The sequence below is a fragment of the Musa acuminata genome, chromosome BXJ1-6, assembly GCF_036884655.1.
Source record: "Musa acuminata AAA Group cultivar baxijiao chromosome BXJ1-6, Cavendish_Baxijiao_AAA, whole genome shotgun sequence".
NCBI lineage: Eukaryota > Viridiplantae > Streptophyta > Magnoliopsida > Zingiberales > Musaceae > Musa > Musa acuminata.
The window spans coordinates 7,826,290-7,840,109 of record NC_088332.1 but is presented as its reverse complement, the minus strand read 5'-3'; the positions used below and the strand labels follow the sequence as shown (position 1 = coordinate 7,840,109).

General features: G+C 48.2%; 1 protein-coding gene across 1 annotated transcript; it reads left to right on the top strand.

Annotated features, from left to right (window-relative positions):
- Positions 1–4,326: 4,326 nt before the first annotated feature.
- LOC135676003 (trans-cinnamate 4-monooxygenase-like) lies at positions 4,327–7,223 on the top strand. Its single transcript, XM_065186731.1, has 3 exons — positions 4,327–5,168; positions 5,261–5,391; positions 6,417–7,223. Exons 1-3 carry the CDS (start codon positions 4,384–4,386, stop codon positions 7,004–7,006), a joined length of 1,506 nt encoding a protein of 501 aa, XP_065042803.1. The 5' UTR covers positions 4,327–4,383; the 3' UTR covers positions 7,007–7,223.
- The last annotated feature ends 6,597 nt before the right edge of the window (positions 7,224–13,820 follow it).

Below are 13,820 nucleotides of genomic sequence, written 5' to 3'. Positions count from 1 at the left end.
ACTCACCCAAATTAGCATCAAATTATGGAATTAAACAATACGTTAGAATCATTTCAGATCAATTAAAAGACGAGTCTTTGTTGTCTTATTTTAGTTTATGCTAATAAATCACATCGATTAAGCAAATTATGGCACCGATAAGATCTTTTCTCAAGACAGTATACAAATGCCAATTTAATTTCAAGTTTATTAATGAAATATGGATTCTTTGCATGCCAAGAATGGTACGTTGGCAATTGTGATACGAGTACGTATGAGGTAGCATGACAACCGGTAGCCTTTGCTTCGAAAGTGGTGGTGGTTGCGTGTGCCCCAATCTGCAGCATTGGTGCACTGATTTCGCTGGCTGACCTTCTTTACGTCTTTGATGTTTCTCCAATAGCATTCATTATTCAGTAGGAGTTTTGAGCTTCTTCTCCGTTTACAACACGAGTCATAAGCATACACACAGAACACGAAAAGCTTCTTCTCTTTCTTTCTCGTTCTTCGATTTATACGACTCATAAAGCTTTCTTTCTTGTTCTTCGATTCCTAGAACTCATATGTCTACACAAAAGAGCCTTTGCCCTGAGCTGGGCGTGTAAAGCTTTCTTTCATTGCTTCTGCTTTCATTTGTTTTTGGTATTCGACGTACGCTTATTTATCAACCTTTCTGCCTCCGTCGAGTTTGATCTACGAAAACGGTATGTCCAGATAGTCGAGGCTGATGAAAGGAGCTCCTTCAACGAAGCAGATCGAGTTGGATCATGACCCCGCGAGAGAGAGAAGCAGATCGAGTTGCCAAGAAAGAACATTTTGACAGATACCACGGATTAAACTCCTCCTGAGAAGATGATTATTCGACCATTGTGATTGTGACGAATGTTAAGATCGAAACCCGTGCTAGTGGCTCTTTTCATACGGAGGCCATCCCTGGGTTCCACAAAAGATGGCAACCGCCTCCATGTTTGGTGGGCACCGTCATCGTCCTGCTTCGCCTGCGCGTAGAATTATTAGTCAGCGGCATGATGCCATTCCCACACAAATGTTGCAGCCGAAGCCGCGGAATGAGATGCATCAGCCACTCGGAAGTGGAGGCGGAGTTCGGACCCAGCCACTTTTGGTGTGGAACGTGTCGAAGAGGCAAACACGTAGCGAGACACGCCGAGGAAGGTCGGTCGGTCGGTCGGTCGGCTTCCTTTCCCGCGGTGTTCCAACTACAAAGTGGGAGGGGGTCGTTGGTGTTCGGGTTGACCCTCCCGATCAACTCCCAATTTAATTTGCCCGTCCATCTTATCTTAAATTACTTATTATTATCATTGAATAACTTGCAGAAATTTTAGAACGACGAAATGAAGAACGCTACGAGTTGACTCGTTGGGGTGTGGCATTTACCGTGTGATGAATGATATATGCATCGAACCTAACAAAGTTTACTTGCGTTCCGGAGATCCATCTCCGCGGCCGCAAGTACAACGGGATGACCCAACTGTTGGATACGGCACCGACTAGCATCGCGTTTAGGTAGGTGTTCTTTAGATATCATCCATGAGCTTTATGGTGGAGTGGTGTACAGGTGTAGCCTCCCACTTGTAACTCGAAACAATTCGTTGTGGACATTCCGATCGGGCTCTTGGCATGCACTGCTGCCGCTGCTGCTTGCACTCCTCGTCGTATTAAAAGCCATCCAACATCACCTCCTCCTCCTCCTCCACCATTCATCGGCTTTCCCGGGTCTCCTCATCTCTCTGTCTCTGCTGCTGCTTCCACCTTTGCCCAAAGCATCTAGTGGTGATAAAGTTCTCTCTCTCTCTCTCTCTCTCTCTCTCTCTCTCTCTCTCTCTCCGCTGCTGCTGCCGCTTCCACCTTTGCCCAAAGCATCTAGTGGTCACAAAGTTTGCTCTTTCTTGTTCTCCAATATGGCCGTCAGTACGACAAAATCTATCAAAGTTCTGTCTCTCCTACTCCTCCTCCTGCTCTTGCTCGGGTGTCACCAATGCGGTGCAACGCGGGGTCTCAACGTTGGGTTACCAAAAGAAAGCTCCGCCCTCGATCATTCGAGCAGGAGGTCGACGAATAAGAAACTCGACGTGGCGCAGCTGGCCTTCTCCATGCTTCCTAGAGGACCCGTGCCGCCGTCCGGCCCCATCGGAGGTATCAACGGAGGAAACAACTGACTCGGCGGAAGGACAAGGGTTATAGTATGAATCGATTTGCTTCCCGAAAAACACAAACGTGCAGTTCCATTACGTTCTTTTATTTATTTTCATTTTCTGTAAATATTGGTGTAAGAGAGAATGTGTGGTGATGTGATTTTGCTATATATGTATCGGATAATATATAGGAATAGATTGTGATACGTTATTCACAGGCTTTGTTTGAAAAGAATCATATATTATTTTTCTTCTTTGGAAAGAGCGGTGGCGGCACGGCAACAGCGTCGAATGTTGATATCTGAGGAAGTAGGAAGGCAAACAAAAGAGACGGAGAGGGAGATCGGGGCAGCGTAGGAGAAGAGCATGTCTGTCGATCTCCTCCTACCACCGACCAAGTCGGCCCCACACGTGTTTGGCAAGTGACAAGGGAGGTGGTCCAATATGCCCAATGCTGACTTTTCACTGGATCTTAGTTTTATGATCCTTTCAGATGACAGTGGCGGAGCATAGGATGTTAAAAGGAGAAAAGAATAAAAAAACATTAAGAATGCATAAAAGCACAAAAGCAGCAACGTAATAAGATTTGACATGATAACGAGGTAAAAATTTTGACCTTCATGATGGATTACCACGAGAACAGGAAAGGAGATCCGATCATGCTTTTCGATGAGCTTAATGTCATCGCACCCGTACGAAGGATGAGATGCTATTAAAAGAAGTCGCCCTTTCCTCGTGGAAAAAAAATTTATCTAAAAAATTCATTAGTATTGGCCAATGATGTCCGATCACCGTCGCATCCATCCATCACGAGTAACACCACGCTCCTCGTTCCCTCTCGATCGTCGTCTCCTTCCCCTCCGAGGAGGAAAGAAGAAAAAAATGAAAGACTAAAGAGGAGATGACGATGGACTGAGTATGGGCGAACGAGAATAGGATAAATTTTCCGGGGTTTGATTTTTCCGGAAGCCTCCCTTATCCTCTAGAATGCATTAGCGTCGCCAAATTCACGTTGACGCTATGGCAGGCCCATTGTGCGCGTCCGGGAGGGAGATAATAGCAGATCGTCGGAGGTTGGCACATCGTGGCCGGCCTGGACACTACAGCAGGCCCGTATGCTCCCGCCGGAAAATTATAGCAGAGGCTGTTCCGACTTGCACCGTTGACCCGAGTCTCGTGATCCGCTCTGGAAATTGTAGCAGGCCGGTTGTCTCCCATCGATCGACAGCCTCACCACCGCACCATCGTCGGTAGATCCCTTCTGCCACGACAAACGTAGTATAAGTTGCCACCGAGTGGCCGAAGCGTTGTTTGTTGGGTCAGAAGCATGCCAAGTTGAGTTTGACCGACACATTCCCGTCGGGAATCCACCATTTCGTTCTTTTATTTCTTGGGATGCTGAATGGTCGAGGAGAAGCATTCCACGCTTCTGGCGGCCGATCTCTTACCGTCAATTGATGTGGAGCGCATCATTGTATCGATCACGGAAATGGACGTGCGGATATCAGGATTTGACAAAATGGGAGGTTTGAGAAGGACATCCAAATCCAAGGATGGGGGGAAAGATGTGCTGACATGGGATGGCATCTTGGACGGAATCAACTCTGGCGTTTCCGTCCACCAACCACGTAGCCGTCAATTTGGGCTTCCACCAACCCACTAAATCATGGGGCAGAGAAGCAAGTAAGATCCGCAAGCAATCGGATTCAACCAAACTGCAAAGGACGTTCCCGTCGACCATCTTCGATGAGCACACACAATTTTCATTTATTTCTTTAGGACATATCGTCCACGGATGCAAGACAACAGGCTTCGTTTCGTCTCCCCCAAATATATCTATGTATTAAAGAAGACAAGTGTCATAATCTGGAGAACACAAGTCAAAGGCCATAAACACTAATATTTGTCCATTAAATTATATATATATATATATATATATATATATATATATATATATATATATATATATATATATTGGTATTATGAAGTCGAGTTTGGTGCAGCGCAACGGCAGGTGCGTAAGAGGGTCAAATAAAGCAATCACCTTCTCGGAAGCAACGTTGCCACACCGCACGCGCTCTGCAACCCCCACCTACTCTCATTACCTTCCGCTCTTTCACGCCGTCAGAAGTAACGGATTCCGTCAAAACCTACCACCAGTCCAACCGCCTCTATATATGTATGTCCCTCTCATCTTTAACTCTCACAGCTCCACTGCCACCGACGTCTATCTCTCACCATCGTCCTCGATATGGATCTGCTCCTGCTGGAGAAGGCCCTGTTGGGCCTCTTCGCGGCGGTGACGCTGGCCATCGTCGTCTCCAAGATCCGCGGCAAGCACTTCAAGCTGCCGCCCGGCCCCTTCCCCGTGCCGGTGTTCGGAAACTGGTTGCAGGTGGGGGACGACCTCAACCACCGCAATCTCACCGCCCTGGCCAAGCGTTTCGGCGACATCCTCCTCCTCCGCATGGGCGTGCGAAACCTGGTGGTGGTCTCCTCGCCGGAGCTCGCCCGGGAGGTGCTCCACGCGCAGGGAGTCGAGTTCGGCTCTCGCACCCGAAACGTCGTGTTCGACATCTTCACCGGAAAGGGGCAGGACATGGTGTTCACCGTGTACGGCGACCACTGGCGCAAGATGCGGCGGATCATGACCGTGCCCTTCTTCACCAACAAGGTGGTACAGCAGAACCGGCAGGGGTGGGAGGAGGAGGCGCAGCAGGTGGTGGAGGACGTCAAGCGGGACCCCCAGGCCGCCACCCAGGGGATCGTTCTCCGCCGCCGGCTGCAGCTGATGATGTACAACAACATGTACCGGATCATGTTCGACTACCGGTTCCAGGGCATGGACGACCCCATCTTCAACAAGCTCAAGGCCGCCAACGGCGAGCGCAGTCGCCTCGCCCAGAGCTTCGAGTACAACTACGGCGACTTCATCCCCATCCTGAGGCCCTTCCTCAGGGGCTACCTCAAAAAGTGTCAGAATCTCAAAGACAGCCGCCTCAAGCTCTTCAACGACCACTTCGTCGCGGAGAAGAGGTGAGGACTGACACACCCGAGCCGTATTTGTGTTCCAGAATTATTTCTCGCGTGCGTCCACGGGCTAATTCAGAGAACTATGTATGGATCAGGAAGAAGATGGAGGAACTGGGATCCAAGATGGAGCTCAAGTGCGCCATCGATCACATCTTGGACGCGGAGAGGAGGGGAGAGATCAACTACGACAACGTTCTGTACATCGTCGAGAACATCAACGTCGCAGGTACGAGCGCTCCTGTTTTCTCCACCATTTTATTCTGCACGCATAAAAGCTCGAAGCGGTGAGTAAAGCGTCGGATCACATGATTCATTGTTCCTTCGAACGAAGCTGCGTGTCGGTCTATTCTTGCACTCTGCAAGGCAGCTTATGCATCGAAGTCATGGGCTGGCATGGGACCATGCACGCTGTCAAAGATGACAGCTTGTGAGAAGATTTCTTCTCCAACATTGACAAAGGAGGAACAAACGACAATCCCCAAAACAAACGTCACAGGGACAAAGGAATCTGTCTATTTCTATGCTACAGTCTGCGTTGATCAAGGGGATTACGTACGTCGCACGTAAAGATGTACATTGCATGCTTGAGAGCAAAGCAAAGTGAGAAGTGAGAATCGAGTAACTTAGCTTTGGCACACGCTTAGATATAATATTCCAAAGTTATTCACTTGAGCCTGTGAAATTTCTCCGCTATCCTTTTGAAGATATTAACTCGTTTTATTAGTGATTTAGTTTTCACTGCCAGCTCTATAATTCATAGTAGGATTGATCCTCCCCAGTTAGGTTGGTCAGACTGCTGTTGGCCTGACCTATCATCACGACGGTGTCAAACGAGATCGGCTCGACGGCTTTTGGTCACCGGAAATAATAATTCACCATCACGTTTTCCTTGAAAAGCCTTATCCCGTGTGTCGGCTCACAAGAGGTTCTTTTGAGGCAGTCGGTTTAACTAAGGTTAACATGATGCCGTCGGTGCATCCATCATATCTCCAACCACAAGATTATTGTGGACTGAACTTTCGTGGAAGAAAGCAAGACTTGAGAGGACCTTAGCATGTATCCACCACATGTGCACGATAATGATGAGATGCGATGGGAGTGAAATTTTTGTTAGGACGTATGGTAGTAATGGCTCTCATGGAATCAGATTAATTCCTATAGATAAATCTAAAATCTTTTGTGTACATCATTGTTTTCGGCTTTGAGATGAGGACTTGGATTTTGATCGTCTGTTAACGTGGATGCGTGCAGCCATCGAGACGACGTTGTGGTCCATCGAGTGGGGGGTGGCGGAGCTGGTGAACCACCCTGGGATCCAGCGCAAACTCCGGCAGGAGCTGGACGCCGTGCTCGGCCCCGGCGTGCCGATCACGGAGCCGGACATCCCGAAGCTGCCCTACCTGCAGGCGGTGATCAAGGAGACCCTCCGGCTGCGCATGGCCATCCCCCTCCTCGTCCCCCACATGAACCTCCACGATGCCAAGCTCGGCGGCTACGACATCCCCGCCGAGAGCAAGATCCTGGTCAACGCCTGGTGGCTCGCCAACAATCCCGCCAACTGGAAGAACCCGGAGGAGTTCCGGCCGGAGCGGTTCCTGGAGGAGGAAGCCAAGGTGGAGGCCAACGGCAACGACTTCCGGTACCTGCCCTTCGGCGTGGGCCGCCGGAGCTGCCCCGGCATCATCCTCGCGCTCCCCATCCTCTGCATCACCCTCGGTCGCCTGGTGCAGAACTTCGAGCTTCTGCCGCCGCCGGGGACCGACCAGGTGGACACCACCGAGAAGGGCGGCCAGTTCAGCCTCCATATACTGAAGCACTCCACCATCGTCTGCAAGCCCTGAGCGTAATCCCAACGTTCCTGGCAGGGCGTGCGGGGCCTCCGGGAGTTCGTAGACGGATGGGTTTTCTTCTTTGGTTTTGTTGATTCGGTCATGGTGTGGTGGGTGTGTGGGTGAAGTGATCTTCGAATTAGGGTGACGAGATAAGCGACGACGAGGACAGTTAAAGTATGTTCATACTTGTGATAATATTAATGGCTACCGAGAAGTATTATCACTACATGGAGGAAAAATCCACATGATTAAGAACGCCGTGTGTGTTCCACCTTTCTTCTATACCTTCGTCCCGCAGAAGCAATGGGTTGATATCTGTCGGTGAGCTACATGCATCGACTCGGAAATGTCTCCACGAGCAGCAGGAGGAACATCCACCGACGTCCCACCGCCTAAACAGCACACTTGTCTGTCCGATGGGGGCTTTCGATTGGATTGGCGGAGTGTAACTTTCGGTCGTCCTTGGGTGATGGTGTTGCAATGTACTCTTTCGCCAACTTGATTAGGTGAGATCCATATATGCGGACATAAATCACGGGTGAAGGATGTGAAGCACTTCACACGAAGAAGAAAAGAAGACTTGCAGGTGAGCCAAACCCATCGCACTCGAGTCATCCCACCCAATGGACACCGACACATATTGCGGAGTAGTCTTCCGCAGGATGCGTACCTTTGCGTGTGCTTCGGGGCATATGCATGTCAGCAAGCTAATAAACTGTCTCTTTACCGGTTCCATAGAGGAGAAGCACCATTCAATAATATGCGCAATCGCGTAAAGATTTCTGTTGGTAATTGTTATGATTTTATGGGAATACATCGCCTTGGATCTCTTAGATCTTGAATTGCATAGAGCTTCTGTTTTCCCGTCACGTAACAAAGATATTTATAAGAAACAAGGCGGTGGGCTGCCCGACCATAGGTTGCCCTCACCTAATTAATAGTCAGTCCGGTCGACCAACATTCCCGGCTTCCGACCAGACTAACATGCCGATGGATGGATAGATTCCAGGCAACCACTCGAAAGATGGGCTTCTATCGACCCCACACTGCCTGCCAAAATCCAGTTTATAGAACGCCACGATTAGTGTTCTTAGGCTGTCGGTGGTGGTGGCGGTGGCGGTGGTATAAATATATATTCTGTCATAGTCTGCCATTAGCGCCTACCAGGTAGAGAATCGATCATAAATGAGTTCGTATGGTCGATGGAGTTGATTCTGAGTAGTTGTAACTCATACTTCTCTTTAAGTTCCCTCGCTGGATATGGATGTCGAACAGCGCTGCAGATTGCGTTGGCCATTTAAATTAGAAGAGTCTCGGAGATGGCACGTTGGAACACCGCACCGCTCTCCTCCAATATTCTGAGCGGATCCAACGGTCAACCGAAGGATGGAGCCGAAGTTCACGTTGCTGAGTGCGTCAAAGACGGATTGACGAAGCGGCTTCTGCACGTAGTCACCGTGGAACCATACGTTACTGTTTATAGACACGCTTGGGTCAATGGAAGACTTGGTGGACGTGGAATACTGTGGCTGTGGCAGCGCCATGTGGGAAGAGGATGATGGGCAGCATCAGGTACGACACCATGGCAACGCATCAGGTACGCTGTAACCGAGATTATGGATCCAGCAAGCAGCAACAGCAGAGGCGGACAGTGGATTGCCAACTCCGATGACATCGCATCTACTCCGATAGGATGCGTGGTTTTCTTGGTGTTGAACAAATGTGTCATGACTGATGAGTTAGGCTTGATCCATGGGTTAATGTCGAAGAGTCTTTTGTCGACTGAGCTGGATACCGAGATCGATCAGACCCTCACGATGAGGTGCTGATCAGCATTCTTTGGTGTGCTGATCCAGGCACTATGTATGCTGTGCTACGTCTCTCCTTCTTCGGGGTGGTTGGCAGCTCGTCTTCGTGAGATGATCGTGTTTTCCTACAAAAATGACCCTCGTCGGGATCATCCGACAAGGCTTCTCCGACGAGCAAGTCAGTGGAGTGATCAATTGATCCCCCCCCCTTTTCCTGGATCAGGTCGGGGGTATTTATACCTACATGCGGGAATTGGTCGGGCCCTGGTCCGGCATGGTCGTTGACTCTGGGGGCGGAATAACCTCTCTAACAAGATGACGTCTTCGAGGGTGCTTGAGCGACATTAGACGGTACTGCCCTAACGACATACGGCACTACCCCCAGCCCTTGGGGTGGTCAGGCCGCACTGTCGCACCGTTGGAGCTTGACGTGGCATGCACCCCATTGTTCTGGAGGCGTATGGTATTGTGTCGGTCTGCAGCGTTTATCGGTGGTTCACATAGGGCCAAAATACGCATTATCACTTTCTCCAACCCCGCCCCCGCCCCCCCCCCCCCCCCCCCCCCCACGGTCTAGGAGGCATGCTTGGGTTTGAGGGATATGACAGCATTGGGCTTTTTGTGGGAAGAACAAATTGATTTGTCGGGGGTAATTTAGGGGGGCGATGTCTAGTGATCCGGGCAGGACTGACCCTACCAGTCGAACGGTAGAAGCCTATCAAGGCAAAACTGAAGCGTCGAAACCGGCAAGGTGAGACCTACGCGACAAGGCTGGATTGACTCGTCGGGGGGCGTTTTAGAGGGGCGGTGCCCCGTGCTTCGAGTAAGATTGACTCTGCCGATCGAACGATAGGGGCCTGTCAAGGCGAAATCGACGTGTCATAGGTCGGATAATGGGTTTGGCACGACCCGGAGTTACAGTGGCCGAGGTGTGTGGCTCGGGCGTTGGATGGCCGACGCGCGTGACTCGGATGTTGGATTTGGTCGAGATGTAACTCGAGCGTTGGATGATCGATGTGCGTGGCTCGGACGCTGGATTTGGCCGAGATGTGACTCGGGCGTTGGATGGTTGAGGTGCATGGCTCGGACGCTGGATTTTGGTCGAGATGCGACTCGAGCGTTGGATGGCCGAGGTGCGTGGCTCGAATGCTTGATTTGGCTGAGATACGACTCAGGCGTTGGATGGCCGAGATGCGTGGCTTGGACGCTAAATTTGGCTGAGGTGCGTGGCTCAGGCGTTGGATGACCGACATGCATGGCTTGGATGCTGGATTTAGCCGAGATGCGACTTGGGTGTTGGATGGCTGAGGTGCATGGCTCGGATATTGGATTTGGCTAAGATGCGACTCGGGCATTGGATGGCCGAGGTGCATGGCTCGAACGCTAGATTTATCCAAGATACGACTCGAGTGGACTCTGGGGGCGGAGCAACCTCTCTGACGAGGTGGCATCTTCGGGGGTGCTTGAGTGACGTCAGAAGGCACTGCCCTAACAACAGATGACACCACCCCCAACCCTTGGGGTGGCCAGGCCGTACAATCGCACAGTTGGAGCTTGACGTGGCATGTACCCCGTGGTTCTGGAGGCGTACGGTATTGCATTGGTCTGCAGCGTTTGTCGGTGGTTCAGCCAAAATACACCTTGTCAGGTGGACTCATCTCTCTCATGATATGATGATCGTATAACCGAGGCCTGATCATGGAACCGAATCGGCCTCGGGCGGGGTTTGTGTATGGGCTCGTGTGAGACGTCAAAATGAGTCGGAAAAGGCCATCTATCGTAGACATCTCAAGCGTGTTCTTAAATGTGATTCCGTCCGCCTAAGCCCAACTCTAGAGGAAATGTTATTAATTCACATAATGGATTTTTGTAACTCATTCCACCTATCTTTCGTTTTCTGCTAGTTAGTTTCGTAGAAAATATTGATATTTTTCGAATCAGACTTTGATATCACACTTTACCAAAATCTAGAAAAAAGAGAAAGAAAATAATAATAATAATAAAATAAAGAGTACATCGACTAAGAGGGAAAGAAATAATAGTAAATCTAGAAAGAAAATAAGAAGATGATAGATATTAGAGTAATTATTTATAATCAACTTATTCCTATCTTCAAAAATAAAAAAATATCATAAGGACTGTAAAATTTAGTATAAAATTATTTTGTTGAGTATGGTCTTTAGTAATATTAGAATCTTGTGGATCATATTCAATAAAATTATTTTCTATCAAATTTTATAATCCTTAAATAGAATTCACATTTTAATGATTCAAAATTAATAATTTTTATTTCTGAAGATAAAGAAAAGCTTATTAGAAACACTTACTCCAATACATACCATTTTCTTATTTTTTTTTAAGATCTACTAATCTTTTTTATTTTTTTAAAAAATATTTATTAGCTTTTTAACGTACTCCGGAAACAATATAATAGAAGAAACAATGATAATTTTTTATCAGTGGATTCAATAAAAACAAAACAAAAGATAAAATATATATTTTTAAATAATAAAAAATCGATCATGTCCCATTGAATATTTTCGTCCTCGTCGATTTATCTTAATCTAAGTTTGTGTTGTTTTATCTAATTCTAATTATTTAAATTAATTTTATAAAAAAAATAAAGAAAAAACCTTTGGTCGAGCATTATTCGTGGTGCAATACAGCTTTTACGTACGAAGCACGACAGCGCCACGAGAACCTCGACTGCTCAACTGATATCAGACGTCCGTTGGTCCATGCGGCGGAGTGGAGAGGAAGAAGAAAAAGGAGGTATGGATGTGATTGCCCTCCAGCTTCTCTCGTTACTGGGAGGCACATGTCGCGCACTACCCACAGAGCAACGGTGGTGGTGGTGGTGGTGGTGGTGATGGCTAAAGGTGACTGGTAAAGGAGCTTCTGCTGCAATAGCCATCCATCAACGTGGGACAAAAGGTGATAAGACACCATTGCTCGTGTGTGGGAGGAGCCCCAAACAAAGTTGATAAGACGACCTTACCTTCGTGATCTGTACCATCGCTCATGTGCCGTCGAAGGCCAAGTGCGATCCGATGCTACGTTATATGTCTTCGTATTCTCTTTGTCAGAAAGCAACAAACCAATAAAGAAGATGTCGAGAGGTGAAGAGACTTCTCAAATTAACCTGCAGCCATAGCATCTTCTTCTTCTTCCTCCTTACGGGAAAGCTAAAAATATCATGCATGCACCTAAAAGACGGGACATTTGGAGATTCACATAAGCTGAATTAGCTGACGCTAAGATGAACATGCACGGTACGTGCAATATGGAGTAGACTGTGGCCTACAGTATGTCCACGGTGCAGGCAACGCAATCACAGTAGCCACACGAACATTGGCTTGATGTGTGTGATCTTCTATCGGCTCTCCATTGGAAACGCGACGAACTCCTCGTCGAAGAGACCGAGAGAACAGGACCCTTCCAATTATTATGTCTCGCTTCTTTATTCTGCCTGAGATGTAACCCACCATGTCTTGTCTTTCGATTCTCGGAGAGACTGTGCTACCTACTTGCTAAGACCTAGACGGCTGGTGCATAGGTCGATCGATCGAGTCGGCCACCGAGCAAATCCGATCGAGCCTCGGTGACACTTCTGATCGCCAAAGATTGAAACCCACAAAGATATTGAACGGCCAATTAACTCCATTCAACATATCCTCATCTAAGCATGGCTGTGCTTTTTTTTTGCTTTGCTGCTTTCGTCTTTAATTTCTTTGGATGTATCGCATTTCACACGTTTGGAATGATTAGAGGATCCGAGCAGAAGGCTAAAGAAGATGCTAAAGCGATAGCAGCCCGTCCACCCATCTTGGGATGAACCAAAGTGCTGACACAAGTAGGTACAATTAGAGATCTTCCCATAAATAAAAAGAAGAAGAAGAAGAAAATATACTATTTTGCGTTATTCCGTGAATGGATGGATGCGCAAAGGGCACGGATGCATGGATGCTTGCTTGTCCACGTCTTGACCATAGATTCCAGTGGCTAAATGGTCCCCATCTTTTACCTTAGATTCGCCCGACATAGGCTGCACTTGCGGAAATCTCGGTGTCAATCACCCTCCTAAACACGTGCGAGCACCAGCTTCCTTGCAACTTCTTAACACCGTAGTTGTCATCGTGCTTTACGTGACGATCATCGTTTACGTGCCTTGTTGCATGACATTTCGGTCTTGGGAGCTGTGAAGAAATCACATTGATTTATATTACTGTTATGATGTCATGTTTGCATTTTTAGGATGCCACTTGAAATCGCATATTTAAATTCTGAAACCATCATCTCATCACAGAGTTATCACCCAAGTGTCTATTACTTGGTCGGGTTTAGTTAAGGCTTGACGTAGTATTTTACTAGCTATAGCTAGCTAGCTAGCTAGCTCGAAAGGTGTCCTGCAAGACGCCTGCAACTGGTTGGCTCGGGGAATAAGAAAACGACATCTCGGCGTGCATGCATGCACTTGTTTCCAATTTAGAACTCGGGTTGGATGCCCAGGAGAAGAAAGAACCCTTGAATCGGCCGACGAATGTATCCATTAAGAGATGAAGGGACGACACCGAGTAATCAAAACATCATCATCTGCTTGCTGCGCCCGGTCGCACTTGCCGTCCCGAGCGATGACCATTGGCTGAGATCTTAATCACGAGTCCAAAGCCATGGCGTCAGGAGTGACATCGTTTTGTATCTTCGGTGCGCCAGCTGCTCGATCGCAATTTGTTGAGACGGCTTTGGGACCTCAGAGGTCACTTTTGGGTCACCCCATTAACAAGCCACGACTCTCTCTCTCTCTCTCTCTCTCTCTCTCTCTCATATTGACTTCGCCTTGAAGTATTTGGCCCTCGAAGCTTATTCTCCGGTTCAGGTGGAATCTTCCTTCTTTTCACTGTCTTCTCTTTTCTTTGCTTTTAGAGATGTTTTAAGGGCTCTCGTGGAAAGCTAATACATCACTGTCTTCTTTACCTGCTTTGGTCCCAGTCGTACTGCTGCGGAAGAAGATGAAG